Source organism: Salmo salar, chromosome 14 (assembly GCF_965601325.2).
Source record: "Salmo salar chromosome 14, fSalSal1, whole genome shotgun sequence".
NCBI lineage: Eukaryota > Metazoa > Chordata > Actinopteri > Salmoniformes > Salmonidae > Salmo > Salmo salar.
This window is the reverse complement of record NC_138304.1, coordinates 93452895-93472815: the sequence shown is the minus strand read 5'-3', so window position 1 is coordinate 93472815 and position 19921 is coordinate 93452895. Positions and strand designations below refer to the sequence as shown.

At 41.5% G+C, this 19921-nt stretch overlaps 1 protein-coding gene across 1 annotated transcript in view; it reads left to right on the top strand.

Annotated features, from left to right (window-relative positions):
• The window catches only part of LOC106570508 (voltage-gated delayed rectifier potassium channel KCNH8), a 125329-nt gene extending 106038 nt beyond the window's left edge, over positions 1-19291 (top strand). Inside the window, exons 11-13 of the mRNA XM_014142916.3 lie at positions 12329-12543; positions 16901-16939; positions 18992-19291. Of these exons, the coding sequence (XP_013998391.3) occupies positions 12329-12543; positions 16901-16939; positions 18992-19291 (554 nt within the window). The remainder of the gene's footprint in view (positions 1-12328; positions 12544-16900; positions 16940-18991) is intronic.
• Positions 19292-19921: the final 630 nt, after the last annotated feature.

Sequence of the window (19921 nt, the reverse complement as noted above, 5' to 3'; positions counted from 1 at the left end):
CGGTTGGCTAGCTAGCAGTGGGTTAATGATGACTAGGTGTGTTGACTAAGTCTGGCGCCGCGTCGCGGCTGGCTAGCTCACCTCGATAATTACTCAAACTACACAATTATCTTAGATACAGAGACAGCAAAGACAACTATGTAGCTGGCTAACTAACACTAACACCACACTAATCAAGTCGTTACGTTGTAATGTAATAGTTTCTACAGTGCTGCTAGTCGGTAGAGGTTGGCTAGCTAGCAGTGATGACTAGCTAGCTAGCAGCTAGCAGTGTTGACTACGTTAGGAGGACGAAGATAGCTAGCCTCGATAATTACTCAATTACTCTAAACTACACAATTATCTTTGATACAAAGACGGCTATGTAGCTAGCTAAGAAGAATTGCTCAGATCAAACAACTCAAGCCGTTGTAATGTAGTGAAGTGTAATATTACCTGTGGAGCGAAGCGTAGTGCGACTGTTAATGTCGTATGCTGCGAAAGTTCAGCAAAGGTAATCCAATTTTTCCAATAGTAACTCTGAGTTTAGGTTGCCCCAAACTTGGTGGGTGTCAAATTTGCTAGCCTGTGATGGCCGAGCTATCTACTCAGAATATTGCAAAATGTGCTTTCGCCGAAAAGCTATTTTAAAATCTGACACCGCGATTGCATAAAGGAGTTCTGTATCTATAATTCTTAAAATAATTGTTATGTTTTTTTGTGAACGTTTATCATGAGTAATTTAGTAAATTCACCGGAAGTTTGCGGTGGGTATGCTAGTTCTGAACATCACATGCTAATGTAAAAAGCTGTTTTTTGATATAAATATGAACTTGATTGAACAAAACATGCATGTATTGTATAACATAATGTCCTAGTAGTGTCATCTGATGAAGATCATCAAAGGTTAGTGCTGCATTTAGCTGTGGTTTTGGTTTTTGTGACATATATGCTTGCTTTGAAAATGGCTGTGTGATTATTTTTGGCAGGGTACTCTCCTGACATAATCTAATGTTTTGCTTTCGCTGTAAAGCCTTTTGAAATCGGACAATGTGGTTAGATTAACGAGCGTCTTGTCTTTAAAATGGTGTAAAATAGTCATATGTTTGAGAAATTTAAGTTATAGCATTTTTGAGGTATTTGTATTTCGCGCCAAGCTCTACCATTGGATATTGGTGAGGCGTTCCGCTAGCGTTCTTACTTGCATTTAAGAGCAGTTGGAGGCCACAGAAGGAGAGTTGTATGGCTTTGAAGCTCGTCTGGGGGTTAGTTAATCTTTGGGCTAGGCGACCCACCTCGACAACATCCGGTGAAATTGCAAATCGCCAAATTCAAATGACAAAAATTGTAATAATAAACATTCATGAAAATACAAGTGTTATACATCGGTTAAAAGATTAACTTCTTCTTAACCTCTTTGGGCTAGGGGCAGTATTTTGATGTCTGGATGAAAAGCGTGCCCAAAGTAAACTGCCTGTTACTCACACTTTGTCAGATTTCTAAAAGGCTTTACGGCGAAAGCATACCATGCGATTATCTGAGGACAGCGCCCCGCTTACAAAAGCATACAAACATTTTCCAACCAAGCAGAGGCGTCACGAAAGTCAGAAATAGCGATAAAATAAATCTCTTACCTTTGAAGATCTTCCTCTGTTGGCAATCCAAAGGGTCCCGGCTACACAATAAATGATTGTTTTGTTCGATAAAATCCCTCTTTATATCCCAAAAACTCAGTTTTGTTGGCGAGTTTTGTTCAGTAATCCACTGGCTCAAAGGCGGTCAAAACATGCAGACAAATACATCCTAATAGTACCGGTAAAGGTCGTCAAAACATGTCAAACGATGTTTATAACTAATCCTCAGGTTGTCAATTATCTAAATAATCTATAATATTTCAACCGGACAATAGCGTATTCAATAGAAAGGAAAAAGAACGAAGGGCGTGCACACAGTCACGCGCACAAACCAGTACTGCATGATTCCATAGACCACTTACAAAAAGGTCTTATTCTTCATCGTTTTTCAAAAAACATGCCTGAAACCAAGTCTAAAGACTGTTGAAATCTAGTAGAAGCCATAGGAACTGCAATCTGGGCGCTACACCCAATATAGTCAATAGCCTTTTAATGGAAAACCACTCACATAAAAAAAAAAAATCCTGCATGGATTTTCCTCGGGTTTTTGCCTGCCATATCTGTTCTGTTATACTCACAGACATCATTTTAACAGTTTTAGAAACTTCAGAGTGTTTTCTATCCAAATATACTAATACTATTATACTAATTCTATGCATATCCTTGCCCATCCTTGTCCCCCTTGTCCGTTTTAAATATTTATTGGAGGATTTTTATTTTTGTATTGCTTGTAACTGTTTCGGGTAATGCAAGTTCTTGTGCTGTTAGAGGAATAACCTATGTGTAAATGTAATCTGTTGCTGTATTTTTTTGTGTTATCTGTGATTGTTTTGTTTGTCTTGTGTAGTTTCTTAATCATTGTACCTAAACTGTATGTGTGAACATGTATACACAGGGCCCAGCTGTAAAAGAGACCTTGGTCTCAGTCTGTGTTCCTTGTTGAAATAAAGGTATAATAATCCTAGCTTCTGGGCCTGAGTAACAGGCAGTTTACTCTGGGCATGTTTGTCATCCAAACTTCAAAATACTGCCCCCTAGCATAAATAAGTTTAACACAGTGTCCAAAGTAGGGCCAGAAGTATACAGAATGGTGTCGTCTGTGTAAAGGTGGATCAGAGAATCACCAGCAGCAAGAGCAACATTATTGATGTATACAGTGAAGAGAGTCGGCCCGAGAATTGAACCCTGTGGCACCCCCATAGAGACTGCCAGAGGTCCGGACAACAGGCCCTCCGATTTGACACACTGAACTCTACCAGAGAAGTAGTTGGTGAACCAGGCGAGGCAATCATTTGAGAAACAAAGGCTGTTGAGTCTGCCGATAAGAGTGTGGTGATTGACAGAGACGAAAGCCTTGGCCAGGTCGATGAATACGGCTGCACAGTATTGTCTCCTATCGATGGCGGTTATGATATCGTTTAGGACCTTGAGCGTGGCTGAGGTGCACTCATGACCAGCTCTGAAACCAGATTGCATAGCGGAGAAGGTACGGTGGGATTCGAAATGGTCGGTAATCTGTTTGTTAACTTGGCTTTTGAAGACCTTAGAAAGGCAGGGTAGGATAGATATAGGACTGTAGCAGTTTGGGTCTAAAGTGTCTCCCCCTTTGAAGAGGGGGATGACCGCGGCAGCTTTCCAATCTTTGGGAATCTCGGACGATACGAAAGAGAGGTTGAACAGGCTAGTAATGGGGTTGCAACAATTTTGACAGATAACTTTCGGAAGAGAGGTCCAGATTGTCTAGCCCGGCTGTTTTGTAGGGGTCCAGGTTTTGCAGCTCTTTCTGAACATCAGCTATCTGGATTTGGGTGAAGGAGAAATGGGGAGGCTTGGGCGAGTTGCTATGGTGGGTGCAGGGCTGTTGACCGGGGTAGGGGTAGCCAGGTAGAAAGCATGGCCAGCCGTAGAAAAATGCTTATAGTTAGGGATGGAAATTTCAGGGTTTTTGGTGGTCTTCCTAAGCCAGGATTCAGACATCCGGGTTGGCAGAGTGAGCTAAAGCAGTGAATAAAACAAATTTAGGGAGGGGGCGTCTAATGTTAACATGCATGAAACCAAGGATTTTACTGTTACAAAAGTCAACAAATGAGAGCGCCTGGGGAATGGAAGTAGAGCTAGGCACTGCAGGGCCTGGATTAACCTCTACATCACCAGAGGAACAGAGAAGGAGTAGGATAAGGGTACGGCTAAAGGCTATAAGAACTGGTCGTCTAGTACGTTCAGAACAGAGAGTAAAAGGAGCAGGTTTCTGGGCGCGATAGAATAGATTCAAGACATCATCTACAGACCAAGGTATGGTAGGATGTGAATAGTGGAGGTAAACCTAGGCATTGAGTGATGATGAGAGAGATATTGTCTCTAGAAACATAATTTAAACCAGGTGATGTCACCGCATGTGTGGGAGGTGGAACTAAAGGGTTAGCTAAGGCATATTGAGCAGGGCAGAGGCTCTACAGTTAAATATGACAATAATCACTAACCAGAACAGCAATGGACAAGGCATATTGACATTAGGGAGAGGCATGCGTAGCCGAGTGATCATAGGAGTCCAGTGAGTAGTTAAGCTGGCTGGAGACATGGCGATTCAGACAGCTAGCGGCCGGGGCTAGCAAGCTAGCAGAAGGGCCTTAGAGGGATGTCGCGATGGAAGAAGTCTGTTATAGCCTCCTCGTGCAGAGCCTCCTCGTGCTGTTACGTTGGTAGTCCAGTCGTGATGGATTAGTAGGGTTCCGTGTAGTAAAGGGGTCCAGTCCAATTGGCAAAATAGGTATAGTGGCCCAAGAAATTGGCCGATGGATCTCTTCAGCTAACAGTCCAATATGCTAGCGGCTAGCAGGCTAGCAGATGGGCATTCAGGGGACGTTGCGACGGAGGGCCTGTTGAAAAAAAAAACCCTCGGGCAGATTACGTCGGCAGTCCAGTCGTGATGGGTACGCAGGGCTCCGTGTAGTAAAAGGGGACCAGGCCAATTGGCAAAATAAGTATAGTGGCCCAAGAAATTGGCCGATGGACCTATTCAGCTAACAGTCCGATATGCTCTAGACAGCTAGCAGGCCGCGGCTAGCAGGCTAGCAGATGGGGGGACGTTGCGATGTAATAGCCGGTTGATGAACCCCCTCGGGCAGTAGCTAGTAGCTAGTAGCTAGTTAGCTGGCTAGCTTCTGTTGGGGTTACGGTTCAGAAGTAAAGAAAAATTCTTTAGAAAAAGCAGATCCGCACCACATTGGGTGAGGCGGGTAGCAGGAGAGTATTTTGAAGTTGAGGTTTAGAAAAATATAAAAAAGATATGCGAGGAAAAAATATATAAAACTATATACGACAAGACGGGGACAAAGACGTCTGACTGCTACGCCATCTTGGTTACATTAGTCATTTTGCTTTGAAAGTTGCTAAACTTGTAAACTCACTTTTGAGAAAATGGCCTTTGAATGTTTTGGTACTACTATTGGAGAGCCCTTCTTTGTCTACACCCATTCAGCATCGTTCACACCCTCTTAAGCTTTAGCCCCACCCATCTCTTTAAGGGTTAATCTGAATGTACTAACAACAGCAGTCAAGCACCCAAGCTAACTTGCTAGCTACTTCCAGACATCTAAGTGAGAGAGAACAGCTCGCTGAACATTACTCGCCCTAACAGAGTTGGTTAGGCAGTTATGTTATCCAGACCGTTGGTGACTGCAACTGTATTGTCAGATTGTCTATTAGTAAATTCAGAGCGTTTCAAGTTCAGAGCGCACACCGGACGCTCTGGCCAATGAGTATGGTTGATCCGAACGTTCTGACCTCACAACGGCAATCAATCACCCAAGCTAACTGGCTAACATTGGCTAGCTTGCTAGCTACTTCCAGAAACATAATGAGAGAACACCCCACTCTGACCATTTTACTTACCCTAGCAGCTGTGCTGCTGGCAACAATTTTTTATTACGTTTTTTTGCTGACGTTTACTGACACCGGCCATATTCAAATTCATCAGTTATTCTGCGCTCTCTGGCACACTCAGATGAGAGTGCTCTGAAATCGAAGTAGATTGCCAGACTGAATTATGAATGCACCCGAAATGGTTACTTGCATAGTGAAGTCTTTTGTTAAGACCTGTAGCTAGCTAGCTAGGTAAACAACGAAGCATAATCCCAACTCATGACGTTACTACCCTGCATGAATCTGCAGGTAATTAACCAACCAGGTTCAATGTTAGCTAGCTAACATTAGGCTATAGCTAGCCAAGCAAATGGCTCTTTCTGTCAAAATTAGAAACGTGTAATATCTGAAAATGTAGCTAGCTAGACTATTTTACCCGTAAACATCATTCATGGTTGGATGCGTCTCCTGTCAGATGCCATGGTTGCCCTCAGTTTGAAGATGTAATCTGGAGACAGGTGTTTTCTCCATCTCTTTAGCTATCATACTCGAATTCAACTGATTTCAAAAATCAGTCCTTCAGAAATTGGAGAACAAAACTTATGCAGTTGTAATACAGAATACATTTTTAAAAAGCAGCATTAGACAGGATTACCTAGACATACTAACCAGCTCAAATAGACAGAAGCGTGCTATATGGCAGACCAATCCAAACTCATCTTTCGGCATGTCCAGCCCACTCATTATCTCAGCCAATCATGGTTAGCGGGAAGGTTGCTGCCTTTTTTTTTCTTTGGCTAAACCAACTTGGCTCGTAATTTAACAATTTTATTCGTATTTAAAGATGGCATACAAGTTTGTTATTAAGGCACATGAAAGTTTACATGTTAGAGAAGGCATTTCTGCCAAAAAAGCATTTTAATAACGGCTCTCCTGTGAAGTGGTAACCCGCGACATATGACCAGTTTCCTGAAACGGGTCACAAATGTGGAAAAAGGGAAGGGATCTGAATACTTTCCGAATACACTGTATCTATTGAACTAACCAACTATGGAACTAACCAACTATGGAACTAACCAACTATCAAACTAACTACCAAACTAACCAACTAACCAACGATCTATCTAACCAACTACCAAACTAACCAACATCCGAACTAACCAACTATCGAACTAACTATCAAACTAACCAACTAACTATCGAACTAACCAACTATCGAACTAACTAATCAACTGTCGAACTAACCAACCAACTGTCAAACTAACCAACTGTCGAACTAACCAACCAACTATCTATCGAACTAACCAACTATCGAACTAACCAACTAACTGTTGAACTAACCAACTATCGAACGAACCAACTATCCATGTAACTAACTATCAAACTAACCAACTATCGAACTAACCAACTAACCAACTGTCGAACTAACCAACTGTCGAACTAGCCAACTATTGAACTAACCAACTGTCAAACAAAACAACTGTCGAAATAACCAACCAAGTGTCGAACTAACCAACTAACCAACTATCTATCGAACTAACCAACTATCTATGTAACTAACTATCGAACTAACCAACTATCGAACTAACCAACTGTCAAACTAACCAACTAATTATCGAACTAACTAACCAACTATTGAACTAACCAACTGTCAAACTAACTAACTGTCGAACTAACCAACTATCTATGTAACTAACTATCGAACTAACCAACTGTCAAACTAACCAACTGTCAAACTAACCAACTGTCAAACTAACCAACTGTCGAACGAACAAACTGTCGAACTAACCAACTGTCAAACTAACCAATTGTCAAACTAACCAACTTTCGAACTAACCAACTGTTGAACTAACCAACCAACTGTCGCACTAACCAACCGACTGTTGAACTAAGCAACTATCTATCTATCGAACTAACCAACTATTGAACTAACCAACTATCTATTTATCGAACTAACCAACTATCGAACTAACCAACTGCCAAACTAACCAACTGTCAAACTGACCAACTGTCAAACTAACCAACTGTCGAACTGACCAACTGTCAAACTAACCAACTGTCAAACTAACCAACTGCTGAACTAACCAACCAACTGTCGAACTAACCAACCAACTGTTGAACTAACCAAACGTTGAACTAACCAGCTACCTATCCATCAAACTACCCAACTCTTGAACTAACCAACGATCTATCTATCGAACTAACCAACTATCGAACTAACCAACCAACTATCGAACTAACCAACCAACTGTCGAACTAACCAACTGTCAAACTAACCAACCAACTGTCGAACTAACCAACTATCTATCTATCTATCTATCTATCTATCTATCTATCTATCTATCTATCTATCTATCTATCTATCTATCTATCTGTCTGTCTGTCTGTCTGTCTGTCTGTCTGTCTGTCTGTCTGTCTGTCTGTCTGTCTGTCTGTCTGTCTGTCTGTCTGTCTGTCTGTCTGTCTGTCTGTCTGTCTGTCTGTCTGTCTGTCTGTCTGTCTGTCTGTCTGACTGACTGACTGACTGACTGACTGACTGACTGACTGACTGACTGACTGACTGACTAACCAACTATCCAACTAACCATCTATCTATGTAACTAACTATTGAACTAACCAACTGTCGAACTAACCAACTGTCGAACTAACCAACCAACTGTCGAACTAACCAACTGTCAAACTAACCAACCAACTGTCAAACTAACCAACTAACTGTCGAACTAACCAACTATCCAACTAACCATCTATCTATGTAACTAACTATTGAACTAACCAACTGTCGAACTAACCAACTGTCAAACTAACCAACCAACCAACTATCTATTGAACTAACCAACTATTGAACTAACCCTCTGAGCAACTATTGAACTAACCAACTAACCAACTATCTATTGAACCAACCAACTGTCGAACTAACCAACTATCCAACTATCCAACTATCCAACTATCTATGTAACTAACTATCGAACTAAACAAATATCGAACTAACCAACTATCTAACTAAACAACTATCTATGTAACTAACTATCGAACTAAACAACTATCTATGTAACTAACTATCGAACTAACCAACTGTCGAAATAACCAACTGTGAAACTAACCAACCAACTGTCAAACTAACCAACTATCTATCTATCTATCTATCTATCTATCTATCTATCTATCTATCTATCTATCTATCTATCTATCTATCTATCTATCTATCTATCTATCTATCTATCTATCTATCTATCTATCTATCTATCTATCTATCTATCTATCTATCTATCTATCTATCTATCTATCTGTCTGTCTGTCTGTCTGTCTGTCTGTCTGTCTGTCTGTCTGTCTGTCTGTCTGTCTGTCTGTCTGTCTGTCTGTCTGTCTGTCTGTCTGTCTGTCTGTCTGTCTGTCTGTCTGTCTGTCTGTCTGTCTGTCTGTCTGTCTGTCTGTCTGTCTGTCTGTCTGTCTGTCTGTCTGTCTGTCTGTCTGTCTATCGAACTAACCAACTATTGAATTAACCAACTATTGAATTAACCAACTATTGAATTAACCAACTAACTATCTATCGAACTAACCAACTATCGAACTAACCAACTTTTGAACTAACCAACTAACCAACTATCGAACTAACCAACCAACTGTCGAACTAACCATCTATCTATCTATCTATCTATCTATCTATCTATCTATCTATCTATCTATCTATCTATCTATCTATCTATCTATCTATCTATCTATCTATCTATCTATCTATCTATCTATCTATCTATCTATCTATCTATCTATCTATCTATCTATCTATCTATCTATCTATCTATCTATCTATCTATCTATCTATCTATCTATCTATCTATCTATTTATCGAACTAACCAACTATTGAATTAACCAACTATCTATCTATCGAACTAACCAACTATCGAACTAACCAACTTTTGAACTAACCAACTAACCAACTATCGAACTAACCAACCAACTGTCGAACTAACCAACTGTCAAACTGACCAACCAACTGTCGAACTAACCAACCAACTATCTATCAAACTAACCAACTGTCGAACTAACCAACCAACTATCTATCGAACTAACCAACTATCGAACTAACCAACTAACTGTCGAACCAACTAACTGTCGAACTAACCAACTATCCAACTAACCATCTATCTATGTAACTAACTATTGAACTAACCAACTGTCGAACTAACCAACTGTCGAACTAACCAACCAACTGTCAAACTAACCAACCAACTGTCGAACTAACCAACTAACCAACTATCTATCGAACTAACCAACTATTGAACTAACCCTCTGACCAACTATTGAACTAACCAACTATCTATTGAACCAACCAACTATCGAACTAACCAACTAACTGTCGAACTAACCAACTATCCAACTATCCAACTATCCAACTATCTATGTAACTAACTATCGAACTAAACAAATATCGAACTAACCAACTGTCGAACTAAACAACTATCTATGTAACTAACTATCGAACTAAACAACTATCGAACTAACCAACTAACCAACTAACCAACTGTCGAACTAACCAACAAACTGTCGAACTAACCAACTAACTGTCGAACTAACCAACTAACCAACTAACCAACTATCTATCGAACTAGCCAACTATCGAACTAACCAACTAACTGTCAAACTAACAAACTTTCCAGCTATTGAACTAACCAACTATCTATGTAACCAACTATTGAACTAACCATCTGTCGAACTAACTAACCAACTGTCGAACAAACTAACCAACTGTCGTACTAACTAACCAACTGTCGAATTAACCAACTACCTATGTAACTAACTATCGAACTAACCAACTAATCAACTGTCGAACTAACCAACTAACTATCAAACTAACCGACCAATTATTGAACTAACCAACTGTCAAACTAACCAACTGTCGAACTAACCAACCAACTGTCAAACTAACCAATTGTCGAACTAACCAACCAACTGTCAAACTAACCAATTGTCGAACTAACCAACCAACTGTCGAACTAACCAACCAACTATCTATCGAAATAACCAACTATCGAACTAATCAACTAACTGTCGAGCTAACCAACTAACTATTGAACTAACCAACTGTCGATCTAACCAACTGTCGAACTAACCAACCAACTGTCGAACTAACCAACCAACTGTCGAACTAACCAACTGTCGAACTAACCAACCAACTGTCGAACTAACCAACCAACTGTCGAACTAACCAACTGTCGAACTAACCAACTGACTGTTGAACTAACCAACTATCCAACTGTTGAACTAACCAACTAACTATTGAACTAGCTAACCAACTGTCGAACTAACCAACTGTCGAACTAACCTACCAACTGTCGAACTAACCAACTAACTTTTGAACTAACCAACTATCTGTCGAACTAACCAACTAACTGTCAAACAAACCAACTATCTATCGAACTAACCAACTATCCAACCGTCGAACCAACCAACTATCCAACTATCCAACTAACCAACTATCTATCGAACTAACCAACTATTGAACTAACCAACTATCCAACTATCCAACTAACCAACTATCTATTGAATTAACAACTATTGAACTAACCAACTATCAAACTAACCAACTTTCGAACTAACCAACTAACCAACTATCGAACTAAGCAACTAACCAACTATCGAACTAACCAACTATCTATGTAACTTACTATCGAACTAACCAACTATCTAATTATCTATCGAACTAACCAACTATCGAACTAACTAACTATCTATCAGTGGTGGAAAAAGTACTAAATTGTCATATTTGAGTAAATGTAAAGATACCTTAATAGAAAATGACTCAAAACTAAACGCCACCCAGTAAAATACTACTTGAGTAAAAGTCTAAAAGTATTATGTTTTAAAAAAAATACTTAAGTATCAAAAGTAAATGGAATTGCTAAAATGTACTTAAGTATCAAAAGTAAAAGTAAAAGTATAAATCATTTCAAATTCCTTATTTTCCTTATATTAAGCAAACATTTTTAATTTTTTATTGACGGATAGCCAGGGGCACACTCCAACACTCAGACATAATTTACAAATGAAGCATTTATGTTTAGTGAGTCTGCCAGATCAGATGCAGTAGGGATGACAAGGGATGTTTTCTTGATAAGTGTGTGAATTGGACAATTTTCCTGTCAAAATGTAACCAGTAAATTTGGGGTGTCAGTGAAAATATATGGAGTAAAAAATACATTTTATTTCGGAATGTAGTGAAGTAAAATTAAAAGTTGCCAAAAATATAAATAGTAAAGTATAGTTCAGATACCCCCCAAAAGTACTTTGAAGTATTTTTACTTAAGTACTTTACACCACTGCTATCTATCTAACACGCACTTTTGGTCTTGTAGTGTATTTAGTTCAGTTAGCCAACACTCTTATCACACCATAAGGCTATCAGACTTTTGATACCAATGCAGGGTGAAAGGGGGCCACAAAATAGTAATTGAAGTAAATTAAATACATATTTCAAACACATGTAACAGAAATACTGCCCATCTCTTCCGCTCCCCCCCCCCCCCCCCCCCCAAAGAGAGATCCTAATCAAATCTAATCAGACATCCAACACAGTACACACAAGAAAATGAGGGCAGAGTAAACAGTCTATGAAAACAGAAAGATAGTGTGACTTTATGACATGAAACATATTATATGTTGTATTCTAACTATGATCTATGACTGATCAGATTCTGTTTTGTGTTTTTAACTTATGACCATATATTAAGAACATTCCATGACACAGAAGTACAGCCCTAGAAATTACATGGTATGGGGCTTTGTCTATTCTAGAAATTATATTTCTATGTTTAGAACTCTCTGTCTGAAACCTCCACCACTCCCTCTCCCTCCCCAGGTAAGGGTGACCTGATCGGGGCCAACATGTCTATAGATGACCGGGTGATAAAGACCAACGCAGATGTGAAGGCCCTAACCTACTGTGACCTGCAGTGTATCAACCTGAGTGGTCTGTACGAGGTACTGGACCTCTACCCAGAGTACACCAGCCGCTTTGTCCAAGACATCCAGCTGGACCTCACATACAACCTGAGGGAGGGACACGAGCGCCATGTGAGTGACGTAAAACACCTACACAGTTAAACATGGAAGCAGGCACGCACACACACACACACTAAGACCATGCTCAACAAGCTGTATAGGGCCATAAGTAAACAAGAAAATACTCATCCGGAGGCGGCACTCCTAGTGGCCAGTGACCTTACTGCAGGAAAACTGAAATCCATTTTAACTAATTTCTACTAGCATGTCACCTGTGCAAGTAGAGGGGAAAAAACTCTTCATCACCTTTACTCCACATACAGAGACGTATACAAAGCTCTCCCTTGCCCTCCCTTTGGCAAATCTGACAATAACTATTTCCTCCTGATTCCTGCTTACAAGCAAAAACTCAAACAGGAAGTACCAGTGACGCGCTCAATACGGAAGTGGTCCGATGAAGTGGATGCTAAACTACAGGACTGTTTCACTTGCACAGACTGGAATATGTTCCGGGATTCATCCGATGGCATTGAGGAGTACACCACATCAGTCACCAGCATCATTATTAAGTGTATTGACGACATCGTCCCCACAGTGACCGCAAGTACATATCCCAAACAGAAGCCATGGATTACAGACAACATTCGCACTGAGCTAAAAGCTAGAGCTGCCGCTTTCAAGGAGTGGGACCCTAATGCGGACGCTTATAAGAAATCCCGCTACGCCCGCCGACGAACCATCAAACAGGCAAAGTGTCAATACAGGACCAAGATCGAATCCTAGTACACCGGCTCTGATGCTTGTCGGATGTTGCAGGGCTTGTAAACTATCACGGATTACAAAGGGAAAGCAAATCGCGAGCTGTCCAGTGATGTGAGCCTACCAGATGAGCTAAATACCCTCTATTGGTCGAGAGCTTCAAGTTCCTCAGTGTCCACATCGCTAAGGAATTATCATGGTCCACACACAGCAACACCGCCGTGAAGAGGGCACGACAACACCTCTTCCCCCTCAGGATGATGAAAAGATTTGACATGGGCCCTCAGATCCTCCAAACATTCTACAGCTGCACCATTGAGAGCATCTTGACTTGCTGCATCACCGCTTGGTATGGCATTTGCTTGGCATCCGACCACAAGGCGCTTCAGAGGGTAGTGTGTACGGCCCAGTACGTCACAGGTGCCGAGCTCCCCGGCCATCCAGGACCTCTATACCAGCCTGTGTCAGAGGAAGGCCCTCAGAATTGGCAAAGTCACCCAAGTCACAGATTGTTCTCTCTGCTACCACACGGCAAGCAGTACTAATGCACCAAGTCTGGAACCAACAGGACCCTAAACAGCTTCTACCCCCAAGCCATAACACTGATAAATAGATAGTTAAATTGTTAACAAATAGCTACCCGGACCTTCTGCATTGAAGCTTGTTGCACTAACTCTTTTGACTCATCACATACGCTGCTGCTACTGTTTATTATCTATCCTGTTAACGAGTCACTTTATCCCTACCTATGTGTAAATATCTATCTCAATTACCTAAATATCTATCGGTACTGGTCCCCTGTGTATATAGTCAAATTATTACCTCGTACCCCTGCACATGGACTCGGTACTGGTACCCCTGCACATGGACTCGGTACTGGTCCCCTGTGTATATAGCCAAGTTATTACCTCGTACCCCTGCACATGGACTCGGTACTGGTACCCCTGCACATGGACTTGGTACTGGTCCCCTGTGTATATAGCCAAGTTATTACCTCGTACCCCTGCACATGGACTCGGTACTGGTCCCCTGTGTATATAGGCAAGTTATTACCTTGTACCCCTGCACATCGACTCGGTACTGGTCCCCTGTGTATATATCCAAGTTATTACCTCGTACCCCGGCACATGGACTCGGTACTGGTCCCCTGTGTATATATTCAAATTATTACCTCGTACCCCTGCACATGGACTCGGTACTGGTACCCTGTGTATATAGCCAAGTTATCGTTATTCATTGTGTATTTATTCCTTGTGCTATTATTTTTCTATTATTTCAATTTTTTCTCTGTGCACATGCACACACACACACACACACACACACACACACACACACACACACACACACACACACACACACACACACACACACACACACACACACACACACACACACACACACACACACACACACCAGTATTACTATCAGTGACACCAGTACTGCCATGACACTAGTACCACATAAGTCATGTTTACTGGTATATTATATTTAATGCCAAATTAATACCACTTAACAATATTTTTATTCTAGTCCTGTTGTCACTACTATTAAACATTGTTTCATTTCACAGTAAGAATCGAGGTAGTGTGAGCACAGCGAGAGAGAGACAGAGAGAGTGAAGAGAGGTAGAGTGAGGATATTTATAGAGAGAGAGTGAGTGAGGATATAGACAGAGACAGAGAGAGAGAAGAGAGGTAGAGTGAGGATATATATATAGAGAGAGTGAGTAAGGATATAGACAGAGACAGAGAGAGAGAAGAGAGTTAGAGTGAGGATATATATAGAGAGAGAGTGAGTGAGGATATAGACAGAGACAGAGAGAGAGAAGAGAGGTAGAGTGAGGATATATATAGAGAGAGAGTGAGTGAGGATATAGACAGAGACAGAGAGAGTGAAGAGAGGTAGAGTGAGGATATTTATAGAGAGAGAGTGAGTGAGGATATAGACAGAGACAGAGAGAGAGAAGATGAAGTGCAGAAGTAGCCTGGGCTGCTGCTGTAATTACAGTCAGGTGTGTCTCCTCCTGCTGCCCAAATAACACTGGCCCACTTTCAAACACACACACACACACACACACACACACACACACACACACACACACACACACACACACACACACACACACACACACGCACACGCACACGCACACGCACACATGCACACACACACATTATTTTCTTCTATCCTCATGGAGACCTAATATTCATTTCCATTCAATATCCTACTTTACCTAAACCTAACCCTTACCCTTACCATAACCCTAACCCTAACCCAAACCCAAACCCAAACCCTAAACCTAACCCATAACTTAACCACTAACCCTTTACCCTAACCCTAATTTTAAACCTAACCCCTAAGCTTAAAATAGCCTTTGTCCTTGTTTTACTATCCTTGGGTGGACTTTTGGGGATTTTAGGTCCCCACAAGGATAGAAGAACCAACACTCACACACACCCTCAGACACTGCTGCAGGGCAACATGTGAAACTAAAGTATTGAGAGCGGCACCCCAAAATAAGGACAGAGACTTGGGGGAAGGTTAGAAGAGGGGTTATCTCAGAAGAGATTTCCTGTAACAACATTATGTATGACACAGTTTTCAGTGGTGTAAAGTACTTAAGTAAAAATACTTTAAAGTACTACTTAAATCGTTGTTTTGGGGTATCTGTACTTTACTATTACATTTTTTTACAACTTTTACTTTTACTTCACTACTTTTACTTTTACTCCATACATTTTCCCTGACACCCAAAAGTACTTCTTACATTTTAAATGCATAGCAGGACAGAAAATGGTCAAATTCGCATACTTATCAAAAGAACATCCCTGGTCATCCCTAATGCGTCTGATCTGGCAGACTCACTAAATACAAATGCTTTGTTTGTAAAACATTTTTTTATCTTACCTTTATTTAACTAGGCAAGACAGTTAAAACAAGTTCTTATTTTCAATGACAGCCTAGGAACAGTTAGTTAACTGCCTTGTTCAGGGGCAGAACGACCAATTTTTACCTTGTCAGCTCAGGGATTCGATCTTGCAACCTTCCGGTCACTAGTCCCACGCTCTAACTACTAGGCTACCTGCCGCCCCACATTATGTTTGAATGTTGCAGTGTGTCCCTGGCTATCCATACATTTAAAAAACAAGAAAATTGCGCTGCCTGGTTTGTTTAATATTATGAATTTTAAAGTGTATTTGAGCAATTACATGTACTTTTGATACTAGTATATTTAAAACCAAATACTTTTAGACTTTTACTCAAGTAGTATTTTACTGGGTGACTTTCACTTTTACTTGAGTAATTTTCTATTAAGGTATCTTAGAGTGTTGGGCCAGTAACCGAAAGGTTGCTGGATGGAATCCCCGAGCTGACAAGATAAAAATCTGTCGTTCTGCCCCTGGGCAACTGTTCCCCGGGCGCCGAAGACGTGGATTTCAATTATGGCAGCCCCCCGCACCTCTCTGATTCAGAGGGGTTGGGTTTCAGTTGAATGCATTCAGTTGTACAACTGGTATCCCTTTCCCTTTCCTTTCCTTTTACTCAAGCATAACAATTGGTTACTTTTTCCACCACTGACAGTTTCTGAGAGGAAGGATAACATCTGGGTTGAGCTGTGCTAACAATATAGACATGTTGAATTCACTCCCTTTTCTCTTCCATCTTTTTACAGGTCATATCCAGATTGTCCACCAAACCATTGGACACACAGGTACTGGCTCAGCAGACACTGGGGGCAGCAGGTAGCCTAGTGGTTAGAGCTGACAAGGTGAAAACCCCGTCTGTGCCCTTGAAGAAAGCACAAAACCCCTAGCTTGTTCCAGGGGTGCCCTACTACTGTGGCTGACCCTGTAAAACAACACATCTCACTGCACTTATCGTACTACTATGGCTGACCCTGTAAAACAACACATTTCACTGTACCTATCGTACTACTATGGCTGACCCTGTAAAACAACACATTTCACTGCACCTATTGTGCTACTTTGGCTGACCCTGTAAAACAACACATTTCACTGCACCTATTGTGCTACTTTGGCTGACCCTGTAAAACAACACATTTCACTGCACCTATTGTGCTACTTTGGCTGACCATGTAAAACAACACATTTCACTGTACCTATTGTGCTACTTTGGCTGACCATGTAAAACAACACATTTCACTGTACCTATCGTGCTACTTTGGCTGACCATGTAAAACAACACATTTCACTGCACCTATTGTGCTACTTTGGCTGACCATGTAAAACAACACATTTCACTGTACCTATCGTGCTACTTTGGCTGACCATGTAAAACAACACATTTCACTGTACCTATTGTGCTACTTTGGCTGACCCTGTAAAACAACACATATCACTGCACCTATCCAGTGTATGTGACAATTATAACTATGATATTGAAACAATGTCCAATATATCCAATAACAGTTCTCAAACATTCCTCTAACAATGTTGGATCTTTCTTATGTAAAACAAAGAAAATAGGATTGAACTGAGACTTTATAGAGTCAGCGGTTCTAGAAATTATCCTGGGTTTTTTGAATGGCCTCCCAGAGCCCCTTTAAAAACTGCCCCAAAATGAATTAGTTTTTATGGTGATGGAGAGATGGGAGGAAGGGTTCGGAGGCAGAAGAAGGAGGGGAATGAGGGATGAGGTGATGGAGGGATATTAATTGGTGGGGGAAGTTTGAATTTAAGAGCTGATTTGATTGACGGACTGCCGGGGAAACTTTGGCGACTCGTTCAATTACACAGCAGAGTGGAGCACCATTCATTATTCACAAGAGGAAGTGATGGAATTAGGAGTAGAAATGTGGGAACAGTATTAGATCAGGTTATTAAACAGAGAGGGGTAGGGGGGCTGCAGTGTGTGAAGGAGGGTGTAGGGGGGTAGTGTGTGTGTGCGAGTGTACATGCGTACACAGAGCCAGTAATAATTTAGACATCAGCTGTTTCAATGAGCGTTTTGAATCTCATTCAGTAGTTGGATTCAATAACCTCAACTGTGATTTTCTTTTGACTAAGAATGAGAACATAGGTCATCAATCAAAAGACATTTCATGCTATTTTCTGCTTATAAATTCCAATTTTATTTACTCCATCAGCATCTCATATTGCATGTGATTAGCAGTCTAGATCTGACTCATTAGGTGTTCAAAGGTTATGACAAACATTGAGGTCAGGTTCACGCTGTTCATTACAGCTAGGGTTGGGTAGGTAACTTTCTAAATGTAATCCGTTGCAGCTACTAGTTACCTGAGCAGGTGCTTGAGTCAGCCTTGGCAGCACAGAACCCTGAGAGAACTTTAGTTGTTATGGAAATAGAACATTCTACTCTGAGGTGGACGTTTGGCTGACACACAGTACAATGGAATCCTGTACTGGTCTCAATGGTGTTGTCTGTTCCAGACAGCCGTTTAGTTATAGGGCGGCGCACAATTGGCCCAGCGTCGTCCGGGTTAGGGGTGGGTTGGCCGGTGTAGGCCCTCATTGTAAATAAGAATTTGTTCTTAATTGACTTGCCTAGTTAAATAAAGGTTAAATAAAATAAATATTTACAGCAATCTTCTGCTCTCTCAATTCCGTAGCGCCCAGATTCATCAGTATAACTAGGCGTCCCCAAAATTGAGTTTGACTGCAAACAGAAGTGATGTTGCCTGTCTGTCTGTGAAATTAAATGAAGACTAAGGGAATGATGTTTAAATTTCCAACAAATGCTCTCTGTCCTACATCCTCTTTCTTTCTCTCCTCGCTCTCTGCAGACAGAGGGGAGAGGCAACGGACGAGTGATCCAGTGCTATCCATCCATCATTGAGAACCAGGAGGAAGAGGAGGAGGAAGATGAGTTGGCATCTGTATCTCCGGAATTGGTGCGGAACAGCGTCCTGTACACCAGAGAGGTGTCTTCTGGGAAGTCTCCACCGGGTAGAGCCGGGATGGGGAGAGAGTTGCACCGCGGCAGAGAAGTAACACACCAGAGCACTAGGAAACTGAGGAAGAAGATCCAGATCCACCAGACAGCTCTCACCACGCTAGACCCCTCCAACCTCAGCCCTAGGTAACAGCTAATACTATCGCGCAATCTACTGACTCGTCAATTATTTTAGTCAGTTGTCTATCAGTCCACATGTCTAATCTGTCACTCTCTCTCCCTTCCCTTCCCCCTCTCTCTCCCTCTTTTCCTCTCCTCCTCTCCCTCCGCTTCTCTCTCTTTCTATTTCACTGTCTCTCTCTCTCTTCTCTCTTCTCCACCTTCCAGGTTTGTGGACGGTACAGAGGATACTGAAGGTACAGAGACGTCTCCACTGTTCTCCTTCTCTCCCAGTCGATCCTGTCCAGTCAGCTGTCCAGGGAATGCACCTGCCACATTTACAGGTCCTCACAACCATAACCACAATGACAACCACAACCCCCACCACCACAATCAAAACCACAACAACAACCACCACCACAACCCCAACCACAACCATCACCATGACCACAACCACCACCACAACCCCAACCACAACCATCACCATGACCACAACCAGCACCACAACCCCAACCACAACCATCACCATGACCACAACCAGCACCACAACAACAACCAGCACCACAACCACCACCACAACCCCAACCACAACCATCACCATGACCACAACCACCACCACAACCCCAACCACAACCATCACCACAACAACAACCAGCACCAC